This window comes from Crassostrea angulata, chromosome 3 (assembly GCF_025612915.1).
Source record: "Crassostrea angulata isolate pt1a10 chromosome 3, ASM2561291v2, whole genome shotgun sequence".
Lineage (NCBI taxonomy): Eukaryota > Metazoa > Mollusca > Bivalvia > Ostreida > Ostreidae > Magallana > Magallana angulata.
In genome coordinates, this window is record NC_069113.1 from 27,572,501 (window position 1) to 27,591,210 (window position 18,710).

The 18,710-nt window shown below is 34.0% G+C and overlaps 1 protein-coding gene across 10 annotated transcripts in view; it reads right to left on the reverse strand.

Annotated features, from left to right (window-relative positions):
• Nucleotides 1-18,710, reverse strand: part of LOC128177261 (ryanodine receptor-like) — a 140,548-nt gene that overhangs the window by 112,076 nt on the left and 9,762 nt on the right. For all 10 annotated transcript variants that reach the window (XR_008242821.1, XM_052843916.1, XM_052843911.1 and 7 more), the window contains exons 3-7: nt 18,160-18,261; nt 17,971-18,042; nt 17,768-17,843; nt 17,077-17,189; nt 3,381-3,477 (exon numbers count right to left, since the gene is read on the reverse strand). Coding sequence is in view for 9 of the 10 variants with exons in the window: in XM_052843916.1 (XP_052699876.1) it covers nt 3,381-3,477; nt 17,077-17,189; nt 17,768-17,843; nt 17,971-18,042; nt 18,160-18,261 (460 nt within the window). In the remaining variant the exon portion in view is untranslated. The remainder of the gene's footprint in view (nt 1-3,380; nt 3,478-17,076; nt 17,190-17,767; nt 17,844-17,970; nt 18,043-18,159; nt 18,262-18,710) is intronic.

Here is an 18,710-nt window from a genome sequence, read left to right on the forward strand (position 1 = left end):
ACAGACGGACGACAGACAAAATGTGATCAGAATAGCTCACTTTAGCTTTCAGCTCAGGGGAGCTAAAAACAAAAAGTTGAAAATTTTCATTTTTTAAATATGATTCCGGTGATGACCGGAAGTGACGGCCAACACTCTCTTGACCGAGGTACACCAGGATATTGCTAGATCTATCATCTCTGAAAATTTCAGTTCTCTATCTTTACTCGTTTTTGAGAAACATCGCCGACAAAATTGACTTTTAAAAATCGTAAAACGACGATATCTTCCGACCGGAAGTGAATTTTTAAAAATTGTTCCGGCGGTATAAAATTCATATGACTAGGCATCAGCCCTGAAAATTTGAAGGAAATCGAACGAGTCATCTCCGAGAAATCGCCTGCACAAAATTTGTAAGACAAAAAAAGAAAAATAATAATAACAAGAGGCCCATGGGCCACATAGCTCACCTGAGGAACAATAGGTATGATAAAATCAGCTTAATGGAGTCATAATACAAACTATCTGGACAATGTACAATAATACATGTAGATCCTGTATAAATAAAATCCATTTTCCCCTGGATATTCTTATGTTTATAATCATTAGTCCCTTTTCTAACAAGATGATTTTATAGTCATATCATATGTTGAGTATTGCAGTTCTCAAAATGATCCTTAACAATAGTTTATATATAAGATATAAACGTACATCAAACTCTGAACCTTCTCGGGAGGCCAAAGTCTTAACAATTATAAAGAAACATCTGGCTGATTAGTTTCTGAGAAGATTTTAAAAGATTTACCCTACATATTCCTTTGTTAAACTTTGACCCCCCATTGTGGCCCCACCCTACCCCCGGGGATCATGATTTTCACAACTATGAATCTACACTACCTGAGGATGCTTTCACACAAGTTTCAGCTTTCCTGGCTGATTAGTTTCTGAGAAGAAGATTTTTAAAGATTTACTCTGTTTATTCCTATGTAAAACATCGACCTCCCATTGTGGCCCTAACCTACCCCCAGGGTTATGATTTTCACAAATTTGAATCTACACTACCTGAGGATACTTCCACACAAGTTTCAGCTTTCCTGGCTAATTAGTTTCTGACTATCTAAGTGTTTAGAAATTGGTTACCGTTTTTGAGATATCTGGGAAAAATCGTTTTAATATCCAGTCCTAATACTCCTTTTAAGGTCCAGATAACAAACACTATATGGTTGTACATTGTTAAGCACATTATTTTGAGCATCTTTTGTTTAATACTGCTTTCCAGAATTTTCCTCTATTTTGAGATATTGAGGATCAAAGTTTTGGACTTCTGGTCCCTTAAAATCCTTAACTACATAACATAGGAGTAAATGTTTGCCATATATAGGTGAATACCGTTAGAATGAAGCAATTATTGCTTCTATAACGTATCACAAAATATTTCACAGTAAAAAGTTATCATTAAAAGACTTTAGAGCCCCCTCAGCCCCTTATTTGAAGGGTCAGCCCCTTTTTCTTGATGTCATAAGAATGTTCTTGCCAATTCAAACACATTTTGTTCAAGAAGTGTTTAGAAATTCTGCACCGTTCTCGAGATATCTGGAGAGGGTCGTTTTAGGGGCCGACCCTGTAACTCCCTTTAAGGACCGCAAAACAAAGAAATTATGGTTAATTATTGTTAAGCTCAATATTTTGAGCATCTTTTGTTCAATATTGCTTATCAAAATTTTCCTCCATTTTGAGATATTGAGCATCAAAGTTTTGAACTTCTGGCCCCTTAAAATCCCTAATTACGTAACATAGGAGGAAATGATTGCCATATATAGGTGAATACCATTAGAATGAACATAATTGCTTCTATAACGTATCACAAAATATTTCACAGTAAAAAGTTATCATTAAAATACTTTAGAGTCCCCTCAGCCCCTTATTTGAAGGACCAGCCCCTCTTTCATGATTTTAAATAAAAGCTCTTGTCAATTTTAACACTTTTTGTTCAACAAGTAATTACAAATTTTGTACCGTTCTCGATATATCTGGAGAGGGTCGTTTTAGGGGCCGACCCTGTAACTCCCTTTAAGGACCGCATAACAAAGAAATTATGGTTGATTATTGTTAAGCTCAATATTTTGAGCATCTTTTGTTCAATATTGCTTATCAAAATTTTCCTCCATTTTGAGATATTGAGCATTAAAGTTTTAGACTTCTGGTCCCTAAAAACCCCTAATTACGTATCACATGATAAAATCGTTATACTGTTGAGCTTCATAACTGTAAGATAAACATATTTGCTGCTATAATTTATTACAAAATATCCCTCAGTGAGGAGCTATAGATTAAAGACCTTAGACCCCTCTTAGTCCCTAATTTAAGGGGCCAGCCCCTTTTTCTTGATATCAGCTAAAAGGTCTTGTAAATTTAATTTTTTTTTACATTACATGTTATAACAAAATATTTTCCAGAAAAGAGATAAATAAAGAAAAGCACGAAAATTTACGACGCTTTTCATATCTGAAATTTCGAGCCCTACAGAGCTCTGGTGTTTCGTGTGCTAAACTAACAGGAATGGTTTTGTTCTGATAAACAATCTTTTGTCTATCATCCCTGAAATTTTGAAATCAATATCATTTGTAGTTTAGGAGAACATCCTTGGACAAACCAACCCCCTAAAAATCCTTAAAATGCCAATATCTCAAGAACGGAAATGACGTCATCAACCAAAATTATTTCCGATAAGGTTCGGAACATAGTTGGTAAGATCTTAAAATTTCGTGCAAATCGGTCAAGCCATTTCTGAGATATCGCGTGCACAAAAAATCGTAAGAATAAAAAAGAAGAAGAAAAAGAATCCGAAGAATAACAATAAGGTCTCCCCTTGAAAACGGGTGTGACCCTTTGAACTTTGAATCCCCTTTGCCTAAGGATGATTTGTGCCAAGTTTGGTTGAAATTGGCCCAGTAGTTCTTGAGAAGATGTTGAAAATGTGAAAAGTTTACGGACAGACGTACAGACAGACAGACGGACGGACAGACGACAGACAAAATGTGATCAGAATAGCTCACTTGAGCTTTCAGCTCAAGCGAGCTAAAAACATTTCCGTTTTCTGTTATTTTCTATTATGAAATGAGCTATTTTAACCCAAAATACAAAGTTATCTCTCTTTGTTTGACCAAATCATTTATATAAAATGAAAATATACATAAATGTTTACATTATTATAAAAAATTAATTTTAATTAGACAACTTTGACTTTTAGTTAGGCGGCTAGACAATGCTATCATTCGCAGTCCTTTCCTAAATGCTAGACTTAATACATCTTGATTCTGAAGTTAAGTATAATCTGTTGGAAACCAAATCAAGAGGTGCATACCCTAGTGCAAGTCATTTTTCCCTTAGACTTGACTTACCAACTGACTTGAGTCTATAAGCACCAGAAGACATTGGATTCACTGTCCATAGAGTCTGCTGGAAGGAGGCAATCACCATGGACCCACTGCCTATATGCTACAAGTACACATATAACAGGAATTTATCAAAACAAGGACTGTCCTAATGGGACTAATACCCCCGCAAGGCTAATTTCAAATGGGACAAAAAATTGAATTGAAAATAATAAAGGTTTGCAACACATAAATAAAAAAATTCTAGAATTCTTAAAAAAAATGTTAACCAAAAAAAAAAGTCTTTTAATTTACAAATTAATAAACTCTTGCATTAGAAGATATAATTTACTGTAGATATATTTTTTTCACGGGGTCATAATTCCGCGGAATCACAATATCAAATTAATCCACGGGTAAACATTCACACGGATTCTTTGAATGAAAAAAAAATCATTTAAATAATTATTATTAAATTTAGTTCTGAGCAATTTTCATTACCTAGAATATGTCCAACTTTGGACTTAAATTGTAAGAACTGTTCACAGTGAACAGTAATTATCGGTTGTGCACTGGTCGGTAGTCATTAGTTAGCCGTCAAGATGTTACGACGCTGGCTAAAATCGTCTTGTGAAACACCACATGATGAATATTTACCCAACCCATATCTAACACCTAAAAAATCTGTGGAAATTTCAGCAGCAAATGGGGCTGTCGTACAAGCAGTGTCTTAATCCCTTAAAAGAAAACGAGGCAAATACAACCATTATTCCGCAGAGCACAGATATAAAATGGCAAAGTACGCTGTGGAAAATGGGGTAATGAAAGCTTCTAAACATTTTAGTAAAGTGTTGGGAAAGCCAGTAAATGAGAGTAGCATCAGAACAATGAAAAAATCTTACATTTTAAAAAGTTACAACAGAATCGGATGAATTCCAGGACGGACTCCAGTGCGACAAACGTGGAAGACCAACTTTGTTGGGCACGTTTGAGAAAGATGTTATCGACTACATAAAAATCTTCGACTTTTGGGAGGTATTGTCAATAGAGCAATTGTTATCGCTGCTGCTAATGGTATTATCATGGCTAAAAATCGTCAACATCTGGTTGAATTCGGCGGATCTATTGATTTAAACAATTCCTGGGCTAAATCATTTCTCCGACGGTTAAATTTTGTCCAACGCAAGGGTATGAAAGCTGCACAAAAATTACCCGAAAATTTTCCAGAACAAAAAGAATTGTTTTTGTCAAAAATTGAAGAAATCGTTACAGAAAAGCGTATTCCCGATGACCTGATCATCAATGTCGATCAGACAAATGTTTACATTGTGCCTGTAGGTGATTTCACATTAGAGGAAAAAGGATCAAAACAGGTCCCTATTATTGGACTTGAGGATAAAAGACAGACAAATGTTTACATTGTGCCTGTAGGTGATTTCACATTAGAGGAAAAAGGATCAAAACAGGTCCCTATTATTGGACTTGAGGATAAAAGACAGATAACTGTCCTCCTTGGACGTACCATGTTGGGCTACTTTCTCCCCCCTCAAGTTATCTACGCAGAAGGAACGAATCGGGTTCACCCGAAATTTCCATTCCCTGATGATTGGCATATTACCCATACATCAAATCACTGGTTCAACTCAGAGTGCATGTGATTATGTTGAAAAAATTATAGTACCTTAGGCTGTTTAAAATTAATTCTACGTTTAACGTAACATGAAAATTTAAAACCTACGAGGGAGGGAGGAAAAAAATAAACAAACAAAAATTTCAAACAAGTGTGTATTTATTGAAAGTCACCCATTCAGTTATCAATACATCAACACCGTCATATAATACATACGGTAGGATTCAGTCCATGTTAATTTTTGCATTTTCAAAGCATATACTTTTGTGTAATTTATGTTTATATCCTTTCTGTGGGTACATCATGTATACTGGATGAGAAGTGGAGTGACTTGCAAGCACATCAAGATGTACATCCAATGGATTTACATCAACATAGCAACCGAAGGGAAAACTTTTTCTTTTCAGGGAAAATGTTGCACAACACATGTGATTCACAGATTATCTACAATCAAAATAATGATATTATTTCATACATTTTCATAATGACACATTTTAAAATTTAACATATCAGAGTTGTGTTGTAAGATTCACTGTACCTACTTCTAAGAACTCAAGACAGGGTTCTTGAAATAACTGCCACCCTACAAGTGTATTCCACTTCTCTCCGTTCTTCCACTTTAGCTGGGCCACCTGTTAGTTTCTTCCTATTATATATTGTGAATAAATGAATTATTATTCCTGGACATGTTATTAAAAATGTAGATACATTTCAAATGAAAGGGATTTGCAGTCATTATCATGTCAAAACTCTTATCTAAATCAGTAAATTATGCTGACTTAATGCATTGCCTCACTTCAAGGTGTTGCATCCACAATTATTATATTTAAAACCAAATATTGGTAGTTCGAACACTGAAATCTTTGAATAATTTTATAGGGTCATTCACCTTTGAAATTGAACAAAAGTTAAAAAGGAACAAATTTATCACATCTTTAAGCTAATATTGAAGTCTATGGAGAAAGGTATAATTTTTAAAACTCTTTTTATATCTTTTCAGTACAGCGGTGGTAAGAAATTACTTAAGCTTTCCCCTTCTTAAAAAAATGCAAAAATAACTTAACCGTACACATTCTGAGTTTTTGTTAAATAAGATGGGTAGTCATTTAAGTTGTTGATGGATCACTTAAATAAATATATACAACAAACCTCGTTTTTGCCTTTTTGGGCGGAAGTTGGTGCAGCATGGTTCAGGCTCTGTGACTTGACAACCGACATTAAACAATCTCGAATCAGATTTTTACTGCCAACTTCGATCATATGTTTGTCTGATCCATTATTGTTGGGTTTTTTTACTTTGAAAGTGGCATAGACTGTCGTGTTCTTCGTATTGTAAAAACTAAATACCTCAATGCTGTCTTGAGCATGTTTTTCTCTCATACAGGATGTAGAATTCAGTCGCTAAATGAAAACCCAAGCCGGAACGACTTTTTCAAATCCAGATTTGTTTGTTTTTTCAAAACGACAATTTCGCCGAAACCTACGCGCGCGGGTTACGTTAAACGTAGAATTAATTTTAAACAGCCTTATATTGAAAATGTGAGAGAAAAATTGCCATTGTGTCGCTCCAATGTACCTGCTTTGTGCATATTTGACGTTTTCAAAGCACATCAAGTAAACGAGTTCAAAGATCAGCTGACTCGCAACAACGTCAGGATGCGCTAAGCTCCAGCTAGCTGCACATCAGAATTACAACTGTTAGATCTTGCTGGAAATGACGAATTCAAAAAATGCATAAAGAATCAGTTTTCTGAGTGGTACGCGGATCAAATTCAAAAAGAACTGAAAAGGGGAAAAACAATGCAGTCTTTAAACGTAGATCTACGATTGTCAACATTGAAACCCATTCATGCAGGGTGGCTAGTTAAGGCACATCAGACAGTAAGAAGCAAAACCATTCTGCATATGTTGTCATGTGTCCATGTAATTTTACAGGTTTTTTAAACTGATTTCAATGAACTGTTTCTTTTTTATCTGTTTATATGCATGTCGTTTTTTTAAAGCCAAATAAATATTTTAATCTTTATTTACTGTCAATTTATGGGTTCACATGTCGTTTAAATTATGAGTTGATCAGTTTTATCAATTAAAAGTCAGAGCACAAAGGGATCTAAAAATTGCAGTAAAAACACGGGTCTTAGCGTGCAGTGAATTGGGTCATTGAAAGACAGACCCGCTTGGGGCTATTTGTCGTTTGACACATGCCGTTATCTCAAGCTGGGAGAAGTTTAAATTTCATGCAAGTAAATTTACAGAAAATTCAAATCTTTAGGAGATTAAATTATCTATTATGTGAATTCTCAATACAAATTTGTTTGACAGTTTGCATAGATAAAAACGATATACATTGGGTCCACATATATGCAAGTTTTATATAATGTAGTAACTTCTGATTATCCTTATTCATGTAATGCAATTTCAAAATTTCAAAATTTCAAAATGCACTTTAAGTACACTGGGAAAAAATTCCGCGGAAAAATTGTGCCTGCGTTCATAGCGTAAATTAATGCCACGTAGACAAAAGTACGTCTACAGTAGACATATCCTACTTATTAAATACCAATGTAACAAAGACAGAAGACCTAAACATAAAACACCTTTCAAATTTCTATAAAGAAGTGATATGTGCCTTTAATGAGTGCAACAGTAATTGTCAAGAAAAATTTCAAATTCAAAATACACTACGGCCAACACGGTTTGCGAATTTACCGCAAGTCCTTGAGGTGTGAAATTGATCGCGGTTTAGCACATGTAACTCAGGTAAAACCGCGCATCCTCGCGGTACAGCTTCTCAACTTGTCCACACCGTCGCGGTACTGTGAAACCAGTCCCAGGTGAAAACTGTTCTTTGTTTTTAACGCGAGTTACCTCCCCCAATTTCTTCTCATACGAGAAATATAATTGAGAGAATTAATGAATATTAATGAATATTCCTTTATTTTATAAATGGAGTTGATTGTTACAATTTATTATTACTATTTTTAAAAAAGTGGGAGAAATAAAAGGAACGTGTAATTATGCTAATACAGAATTTTGAATACTGTTTTGTATACTCGTTAGCGTTTCATATGAATTAATTTTGGCACATTCATTGCTGACAATTCTTGGTTATCAATAAATTGGATTAATTATATAATGAACATGTCATCAAAATATCTTCTTTGGCCTCGAGAAAGGGGATACTAAATAGCGTTTCATTTACAATCTTTCATAATTAATTCTTGCCTATAAAACATACCTTACACCTGGTCATTTCTCTTAAATACATTTAAAGAATTTGTTTAATGAATAACAAAGTACATGTAGATATAAAAGTTTTTAAAGTGCTCCCGCTTATCACCGCTGCGACCAGAGTTCAATCCCGTGATCGACATTGGTTGCATGAATGGATATGCTGGTTGCCCGCTTAGACACGTGGTTTTTCTCCTGGCACTCCGGCTTTCTCCCACATCCATGACCCCCGCACGCTGACATCCTTGGCCAACGAAAGATATTAATATTAGTTGTTTAACTTGTTTATCAATCGTTTTAAAATAAACAAGAGGCCCAGGGGCCACATCGCTCACCTGAGCAACAATTGCCTTAATTCTGATCAAATTAGCATTACAGTATCAAAATATCTTGACAACTAAGTACAGTAGATCTTGCTAAAAAAAATTGAAAATCTGCAAAATTTTATCCACATCTTCTTTTTTGTAAAAAGATTTTTCTCTATTCCTATATAACCCCCCCCCCCCATTTCGTGGCCCAACTTTTCTCTAGGGAATCATGGTTTCACCAAATTTAAATCTGCATAACTTTCACACTAAGTACTGGGTTTTGGACCGAAAATTTTCCCAGAATATTTTTAAAGATTTTCTCTATATATTCCTAGGTAAAAATTCAAACCGCCATCACGGCCCCGCCCAACCACTAAGGACTGTGACTTTGCAAACTTGAATTTACACTACCCGAGGATGCCTCTACACAAGTTTAAGCTTTTCTGGCCAAATAGTCTTAAAAAAGAAGATTTTTAAAGATTTTCTCTATATATTCCTATGTAAAAATTCATCCCCCATTGTGGCCTCACCATACCCCTGGACTATTATTTAAACAAACTTGAATCTATACGATCGGGGGATGCTTCCACTCAAATTTGGGCTTTCCTGGCCTAATAGCTTTAAGAAGAAGATTTTAAAAGATTTTCTCTATATATAAAAACTTATCCCCCATTGTGACCCCACCCTACCCCCTGGGACCATGATTTGAACAAATTTGAATCTACATTATCTGAGGATGGTTACACACCAATTTGAGCTTTCTTGGCCAAATAGTTTTTAAAAGAATTTTTTTAAAAGATTTTCTCTATATATTCCTGTATAAAAATTTATCCCCCAATTGTGGCCCCACCCTACCCCCGGGTACTATGATTTGAACAAACTTGAATCTACACTATCTGAGGATGCTCCCACTCAAATTTGAGCTTTCCTGGCCTAATAGTTTTTGAGAAGAAGATTTTAAAGATTTTCTCTATATATTCCTATGTAAAAATCCTTTCCCCCATTGTGGCCCCACCATACCATCAGGGACCATGATTTGAACAAACTTGAATCTACACTACCTGAGGATGCTTCCATTTTAATTTGAGCTTTTCTGGCCTAATAGTTTTTGAGAAGAAGATTTTTAAAGATTTTCTCTATATATTCCTATGTAAAACTTGATCCCCCAATTGTGGCCACACTCTACCCCCTCGGACCATGATTTGAACAAACTTGAATCTACACTATCTGAGGGTGCTCCCATTTTAATTTGAGCTTTTCTGGCCTGATAATTTTTGAGAAGAAGATTTTTAAAGATTTTCTTTATATATTACTATGTAAAACATGATCCCCCTACTGTGGCCCCACCCTTCCCCCGAGGACCATGATTTATACAAAGTTGAATCTACACTATCTGAGGATGCTTCCACCTTAATTTGAGCTTTTCTGGCCTAATAGTTTTTGAGAAGAAGATTTTTAAAGATTTTCTCTATATAATCCTATGTAAAACTTGATCCCCCAATTGTGGCCACACCCTTACCCCGGGGACCATGATTTGAACAAACTTGAATCTACACTATCTGAGGATGCTCCCATTTTAATTTGAGCTTTTCTGGCCTGATAATTTTTGAGAAGAAGATTTTTAAAGATTTTCTTTATATATTACTATGTAAAACATGATCCCCCAATTGTGGCCCACCCTACCAAACCCAAGGGACCATGATTTGAACAAACTTGAATCTACACTATCTGAGGATGCGTTCATTTTAATTTGAGCTTTTCTGGCCTAATAGTTTTTGAGAAGAAGATTTTTAAAGATTTTCTCTATATATTCCTATGTAAAACTTGATCCCCCTCTTGTGGCCCCTCCCTACCCCCGGGGACCATGATTTGAACAAACTTGAATCTACACTACCTGAGGATGCCTCCACACAAGTTTAAACTTTTCAGGCCGAATAGTTTTTTAAATGAAGATTTTTGATAAATTCCAACAAATTTTCAATAATTCTAAATTATCTCCCCTTTAAAGAGGATGTGGCCCTTCATTTGAACAAATTTGAATCCCCTTCACCTAGTGGTGCTTTGTGCCAAATTTGGTTGAAATTTGCCCAGTGGTTCTTGAGAAGAAGATGAAAATGTGAAAAGTTTACAACAACGACGACAACGATAGACAACGGACAAATTGTGATCAGAAAAGCTCACTTGAGCTTTTGGCTCAGGTGAGCTAAAAAGGTCCAATCAGTTTAAGAAAATGCTAATGTTAAAATCGTGTGTATTTAAAAACTGACTTTCCTATCTGATCTAGCACAAGTATGATTTTTGGTGGGTCACCCAATATTTATGTTGGTCGTTCAAAACCCGGGATTTAAAAATATGAATAATCAACAATATTTATGTTGGTCGTTCAAAACCCGGGATTTAAAAATATGAATAATCATATATTCTGGAGTATCCATCACACATTAAAATTTTGCAGCGTCAGTTCACGAACAGAGAAAGGTGAATTGCGTAACATTACGTATAGAGTATGTGTATACAGAATTTGGGTGGTTGCCATCAGGGTGGGTGCCCTGCAGCAATTATAGTGTGACTTGGGGTCTGCTAAAGAGAAGTATATATATAGTCTGTTTCTGACAAACAGCGAAACTTTCTTGATAGAATAATTAATTTCAAACAAATGAAAATTTGTTTTTAAATTTAAATTCAAAGAAATATATTCTGCGTATTCATAACACAATATTTACAAAATACATTCATAAAATTACCTTTTAATCATATACGGTACTTTACACTTGATTGAAATACAATTAACAAACTGACTATAATCAGGGTTAATCAGGAATGTAGATAGTAATTGAGAACACAGCTAAAGTAAATGTTATATACACATCTAGTATTTGTACTTTTTAAAATGGTAAAAATGTGATTGTTTGAATGAATGTAAATTTTGAATCATTATAAGAATCATATGAACATACGATGTGTGTTTGTGTGAATAAGTAAAAAAAACTTCTTTACGCGATATGTGGTATATTATTAATTCCTTTCGCCATGTTAAAATTAGGAAAGTTTAATTTTTCAAATTTCTTAGAATTTTATATATTTGGATTTTGGAGAGAGAGAGAGAGAGAGAGAGAGAGAGGTGTCTCATCAATCGATAAGATTTCTCATGGCACGTGGTCAGAGCACCGGTGCTGTCACAGACAGGAAGTGTTATGTAATAGTTATACACATCCGTAAACACAGGGATAGCTTTTCTATAAATTGTGTTGTACTTGTGATTTTCTATATACCTGTCTGAATCATGCATTATTTTATCTTCATGCAGTAAAGATAGAAAGGGCGTATGATCATGGACTTTTATTTCTGAACACACCCGTTACAAAAACATTAGCTCTTATGTGCATTTCAATTAGAATGCCGGTATGGCTACATGTACTACTTTAGCAGTTCACATTAAATATTAGTTATTTGGTAATTTGAAGAGAGAGAGAGACAGAGAGAGAGAGAGAGTCTCAACATTCTGTAAGATATCTCATGGCACGTGGTCAGAGCACGGGTGCTGTCACAGACAGGAAATGTTATGTAATAGTTACACACCCGTAAACACAGGGATGACTGATTTTCAATGTGCCTGTTTGAATTATGCATTATTTTGTGTTTGAATATAGGCTATCTACCTAAAGCGCCTACGATATTTATTGTCGCCTTCATATATATAATAACGCGCTGTTGCATGCCATATATTTTACTTTTTTCTAAAAACGGCTACATGCATAAGTACTTAACAGGTAACTCTTGATGGCTTGAACTTTGATCACTCTAAGTGAGTCTCCCCCAATATTACTAAGCAAATCTACTCCCTTGATCTCTCCAAACCCTTAATGCCTCGAAGTCAAAACCAGTCAAAAACTGCAGTCCCGTTATTTGATATCTATTGGTTTTTTTACTCTCGATACCCCGAAGTGGCCGGTATATGCAAGTGTTACCGAATTTTAACACCTACTTGGTCATTTAAATGGCCCAAGGCATTAGACGCGGGACCCGTGTAACGCAATGTTTCTTCAGATGACACTTGTCCTGCAAGGTGATAATTGTTCCATGATTGACCATACCGTTGCCTTAACTATAATTAACACCGATCATCATAAGATAATTTACATAAATGTACATAAAATCTTATTTATTTAAAACGAGAGAGGGAGGCTGGAAAGTATTTAATGAGTTAAATAAGAGTGAGATTGAGGGGAAAACATACATTCCTCAAGTTGAGTTGATGCCTACGGTGGCTACCTTATAATAGTACATCGTGAAATATTTGTCTTCTTTAAATCTGTGACATATTTTCAACTCATCATATGCAAAAAATAATACTTTAAATATTACTAATTTTCGAGTATATGCATGATTTGCGTAATACATTGCTATGTTTAGGACTCTTATACAATATTAACAAAATACATGCAGCAATAGTTTTATAGAAGTTTGTGTTAAAAACAATTCAAAGAAAATAATGAATTCTTCTTCTAATAATCTAATCTAAATTCTAACAATAATTAAAATAGCGCTTTTTTCTACTTCTCGGTTCAATTAATGACAAAGATAACACACCTGTTACGGTGTAAAATCGTGCCCCCGCGATCACCGCGATGACAATACCACGACGGTGTATCACGGAAAGGATTAAAACACCATCACTGTGTCACAGGAAAATACGGGATCCGCGTTGGTTGTAGTGTATATGGTTTAATAAAAACATAACTTATAAAGGAAAACCTCTGTTTTTTTCAGCATGGGCTAAGAGTGGACTAATATTTGTAAATGATGTTAATACAAATGGATTTATAACATTAGAGGAAATTAAGAACACGCTTAAAACTACAAACAACTATCTGTTTGTGTACATCACTGTCAAAAGTACCCTTCAAAAATATGCTTCAAAAACAAACCTACGAGATTCAGCAAAACGAAGGCATTTAAAATTTGTATTTAATTTTTACCCTTCAAAAATATGCTTCAAAAACAAACCTACGAGATTCAGCAAAACGAAGGCATTTAAAATTTGTATTTAATTTTCAAGGTCATACTAAGTCAATTGAAGAGCAAAAGTCAAGCTTCTTCTAAAGTACGTATCTTACTACAACAAAACTAAAAAAAAAACTATAATGGAAAGTGTGTGGGCAAATACTTTTTTACTCGATGACACTTATGTGTGGGAAAATATATATACAGAAAAAATAAAGAAAATTTTTGATAAAAACGTGTCAGAATTTAATTATAAACTATTGCATAAACTTATAACATGTAACACATATGTAAGCAAATGGAAAACAGATTTAGACAAAAATTGTATTAATTGTAATTTAGAAGAAGATGTTAAACATCTTATTTTTGATTGTTATATATTTCAACCATTATGGAAAAAAATTCTGAGGTTTTAAATGTAAACGTGTCTTGGAAAATTGTTGTTGCTGGTATTCCAGCATATTGTAATGAGAATACTTTTTTTTTAAACAACGTTATATCCTTTTTTGCATATAAGATGTATAAATATAAAATTAAATGTAGAGTAATAAGCAAAAATAAATCATATAATGGTATTCTTTGTTTTTTTTAAATGCTCTTACTCAGTTCTTCCTTACAACAAAATCCTCTAAAAGCGTATCATATGATTTCAAAATTCTGAATACACTGTGTGAAAAACAGTAATAATCCAAGGGTGACCAGGCCTATGGAGCAAAACTAGTAGGGGTCTCTATGGACACTTTATTTTGAGTCCCCTACTAACTTATTTTGGGCATTATATTTTTCTTTATATGTACATGAATTTAATGACATAACTCAGACTGAATATATATAGTTTATTACATAGCAATTTTTATATCGCATCCTATATTAGGCCTCGGTCGCGGTATATCAGCCTGAGAGCCTGACGGCTCTCGGGCTGATATAAAGCAACCGAGGGCTAATATAGGATGCGATATAAAAATTGCCATGTTATGATTTTTATATCACATACTTATAGAAAATATTAAAGAAACAATAAAAAACATCATGTGATGAATGATTATTGTTAACAAATCGCTCTGTGTTTATATATTCCATCTCTGATAAACTTCCATGAAATTTTGCGCCAGCTGTTTGTATACCAGGTTGACGTCGACGTAAATTTTTGACGTCATACTCAGAGATCGGAATTGAACGATGCATACCGAACTCTACGTCATAATAGCCGATGATTAACAAAAAGGGGTGTGATATAACATCCAAAGATTGCCAGAGAGGGGTGTGATATAAGATTTATATCACACGGGTAGGCGAATTTTCTGTTTATATCACACAGGGCGGAAAAAAGTATATTTTCTATAAGTATACGATATATATATATTATTGATATTTATCATATAAAAGTACTATTGCTTCGTATATTTCCATATTATGAATACAATGTATGAAAGCTGTAATAATCCAAGGGTGACCCAGGCTTTGGAGCATAACTGTTAGGGGTCTCTATGGACACTTTATTCCGAGTCCCCTAGCTACTAACTAATTTTGTAGATTTATTGTTTACACATTTAAAATATATATATATGTATTTATGCATTTACTTGCAAATCCATATTGAATGTTGATATAAGACTTAGTCTACATAAAACTGTATGTATAAAACTATAACTTATCTGATCCAGGGGGCCCCTGGAACCCCAGGTGATGATATACCTGAGGTCTCTGCAGAGATGTTGCCTCGCTTGTTATGTAATTTATTGAATACAATATATAATATTTAAAAACAAAAAAACAAAAAAAATCAAAATAGTCAGAACTTCAGTATAAATTCAAATGTAATATTTTGTTATTTATTTGTTGTTAAAGAAAATCCAAAAAGTAACAATAACCCCCCCCCCTCCCCCGCAGTAAATAAGAATAGCCAAGCAATGCTCTTCTGCGGAATCTGCAATCTTTGTAAAAATAACCAAATTGGGGACGAATTTCATTATCTGTTAGAATGCAATACATTAGCTTCAATAAGAAAAGACTTTATAGCAAGAAAATATTACGTCCAACCAAATATAATGAAATTCAATAGTTTACTAATGAATAACAATTCTTTATTTTTAAAAAAAACTATGTATTTTCATTACAAAAATTTTTGAGATCTGTTCTCCATATGCAAAATAAGCCTTTAGACTTTGTATATATGTTGTATATTTATAATGTACCTCTTGTACCGTTTACATGGTTTTGAGAGAATAAATGAAATGAATTGAAAAATTGTTGATAAAACCTTGAATATGTTTCTAATTGGAGTCTTGACAGATGCAATTAGTTGTTTCAAATTTTCTTCTCTTTCTCCTATGGTACAATGCAACTCCATGTCAAAAAATTGATCCCATAGGACTATGATTTTCTTTGATGAGATTGTTAAATTGGATAAACTCCTAAAACATTATCATAATTAGCATACTCTGTAAAAAGATGTAAAAAGGAAAATCTAATATTACACACAATTTTACTGTAGTTGAAATTGCCAAGCACTACAATCATATCAATAATTTTAAATTTCATTTACAGTAATGCTCTATAGAATCACTTCATCAATTTACTTGACTAATAAATGTAAACAGCTTCTAAAAATAGTCCAATTCTTTATTAATAATGATATAATTTTTTTCTTTATAATGATAGAAACTTTTGGTTTATATGAAAATATATTAAAATAACCCAAAAACTACTGCCCATTTTAAAGATTATCAATTTTCCCTAAACACATGCTCCATCTAAACCATTGGCTCAGATAATGGCCCCTTTGAGACAAATGAATTCAGCCACACTTGTCTTGGATGTTCTTATTAGCTCCTAAAAATTTATCATTGACAAACAAAAAGTTTGCATTGTCAGTTGATAGAATACTTAAAAAAATACTTAAAAAAATACTTTAAGAAATAAAGACAAAAAACTCCATCTGTATGTATTTATATTAATATATTTACGAGTACCGGGTATTTATTATTAATTAATTAATAAAATCTGTAAGGATTACCTCCTTTACTTTTGAACATCAGTGTACAATATATAGAATATGGAAAATGATGACTGTAATAAAATCATTAAATCTTGTCTGATCTTAAAAAAAATTGCAGGTGCACATCTTCAGATGGTGTTCAACATATGTACAAATTTTCAGACTGTTCCATGCAGTAGACAAAAATTCTATAGGGGGGAAAAAATTTACAGACATACGGACAGACAGACAGGCAGACGGATGGACAGGGTGAAACCAATATACCCCCCCTAAACTTCGTTTGCAGGGGTATAAATACATCAATGGTTATCATTCAGTCTTGATATTATCAAGAAACACCATGTTAGCTCTTTACCACAGATTTTTTCACTTACCAAGTATCTTTACAGACATACGGACAGACAGACAGGCAGACGGATGGACAGGGTGAAACCAATATACCCCCCCCTAAACTTCGTTTGCGGGGGTATAAATACATCAATGGTTATCATTCAGTCTTGATATTATCAAGAAACACCATGTTAGCTCTTTACCACAGATTTTTTCACTTACCAAGTATCTTTCTGAAGAAACACTGACCAAAATCAGGTCATCTCCAACCCTGACCTTTTCGCCCTCTGACCGCTGTTTGGAGGCTGGATGAATGGTCCACCAGCAAGACTCACCTAGAAAATATCAAACAAATGCCAATATAAAGTAAGCTGTGGTTACTGCAAAGCATGTTTAAACAAGAGATGTTTGTAAAACAACTTCCTTCGAAACATCTGCAAAGAAAATGAAAGGAAACTACAAATAATTGAAATTTTTCTAAGTCCAAGGCACACAACTCTGTCAAAAATGCTTGATCGTACCGGAAATTAAACTTGACCTAGATATTATTATGATAAACCTGTATTCCAATGTGCATCCTATTTAAAGAAAATGAACGGAAACTGCAAATAATTGAAATTTTCCAATTCCAAGGCGTATAACTAAATTGCTAGATTGTACCTAAAATCGAGCTTGACCTAGATATTATCATGATGAACCTGCATACTAAATTTCATTTCAATATGTACATCCTTTGCGAAGAAATGAACGAAACTGTTGATGGGCTGACCGACAGACCGACCGACAGCAGCAAAGCAATATGCTCCCCCCTTCTTCGAAGGGGGGCATAAAAAATAAACATCTTTGAAAAGGGTTTTTAATCTCAAACACCTACATAAAATCATCAATATTTTTGTACATATGCCAACATTACCTTGTGCTTTTTCTTTCAGGCCCACATCAAATGCTAGTTTGTCATTAGATGAACTTGTGGACAGACAGGATAAATACTGTAAAGAAAAGCATACAGTATAGAACTGCTGTACTGAAACCACAATCCCGCTGATATTAATCTATTACTATACAACACTTAGTGATTTTGTTACTTAAGGAATCCTAGATACTAGTGGAACTGACCATATTGCTGTGAAGATGACGGAGGAGAATTGCGTGTCCATACAGTAATGTTCTGTGACCCGACTGAGCAGCCTACAGCAGTAAAAGTAGAAGAGTACATCTATACAATAAATATTATTATCAAAATTAGCATGATTCAATTCATTTAACACTTCGCTATTAATTTAATTCTCATTTTAAGTGACATACAGTGGACTCTGGAGATGAGGAAGACACCATTTCCTGCAAAGCTCTGACCGAAAGTGCCTGCTCCAACACAAAGGAACAAACCGAAATATCCGGTGGTACATCCTGCAAAATCAAACAACAGAGTTATAATAATTTCCATAAAAGCTTAAGTTTATCAAACCAGTGATAGCATATTCCATAATGCACATTTATCAAAAAAACTTTGTATCCTTGAAAACTAATTAATTTCAATTAGTATCGCATGATTACTGGAAATGTTTTTGTGCTACTTATACTTGCTGGTAATTGTGTTAACATAATTATATATGAACAGAAAGGTGTGTCCTCTTTATAAATGAAATTGCATTGATTTGTCTTATTTTGACATGGAAATTAAAAATAAAGTTTTCTATGCACTAAAAAGAAGTTCCAAATTATAATTCTGTAAAGTTGTATAGTTAGGGCACTTTATTAATAAAAAGCATTCACATTGTATTTCATATTGTGTGTTTAATTCACTGCTCACCATATTGAATAATTTTTCAATGTGATGTGACACTGCAGACCCCTAG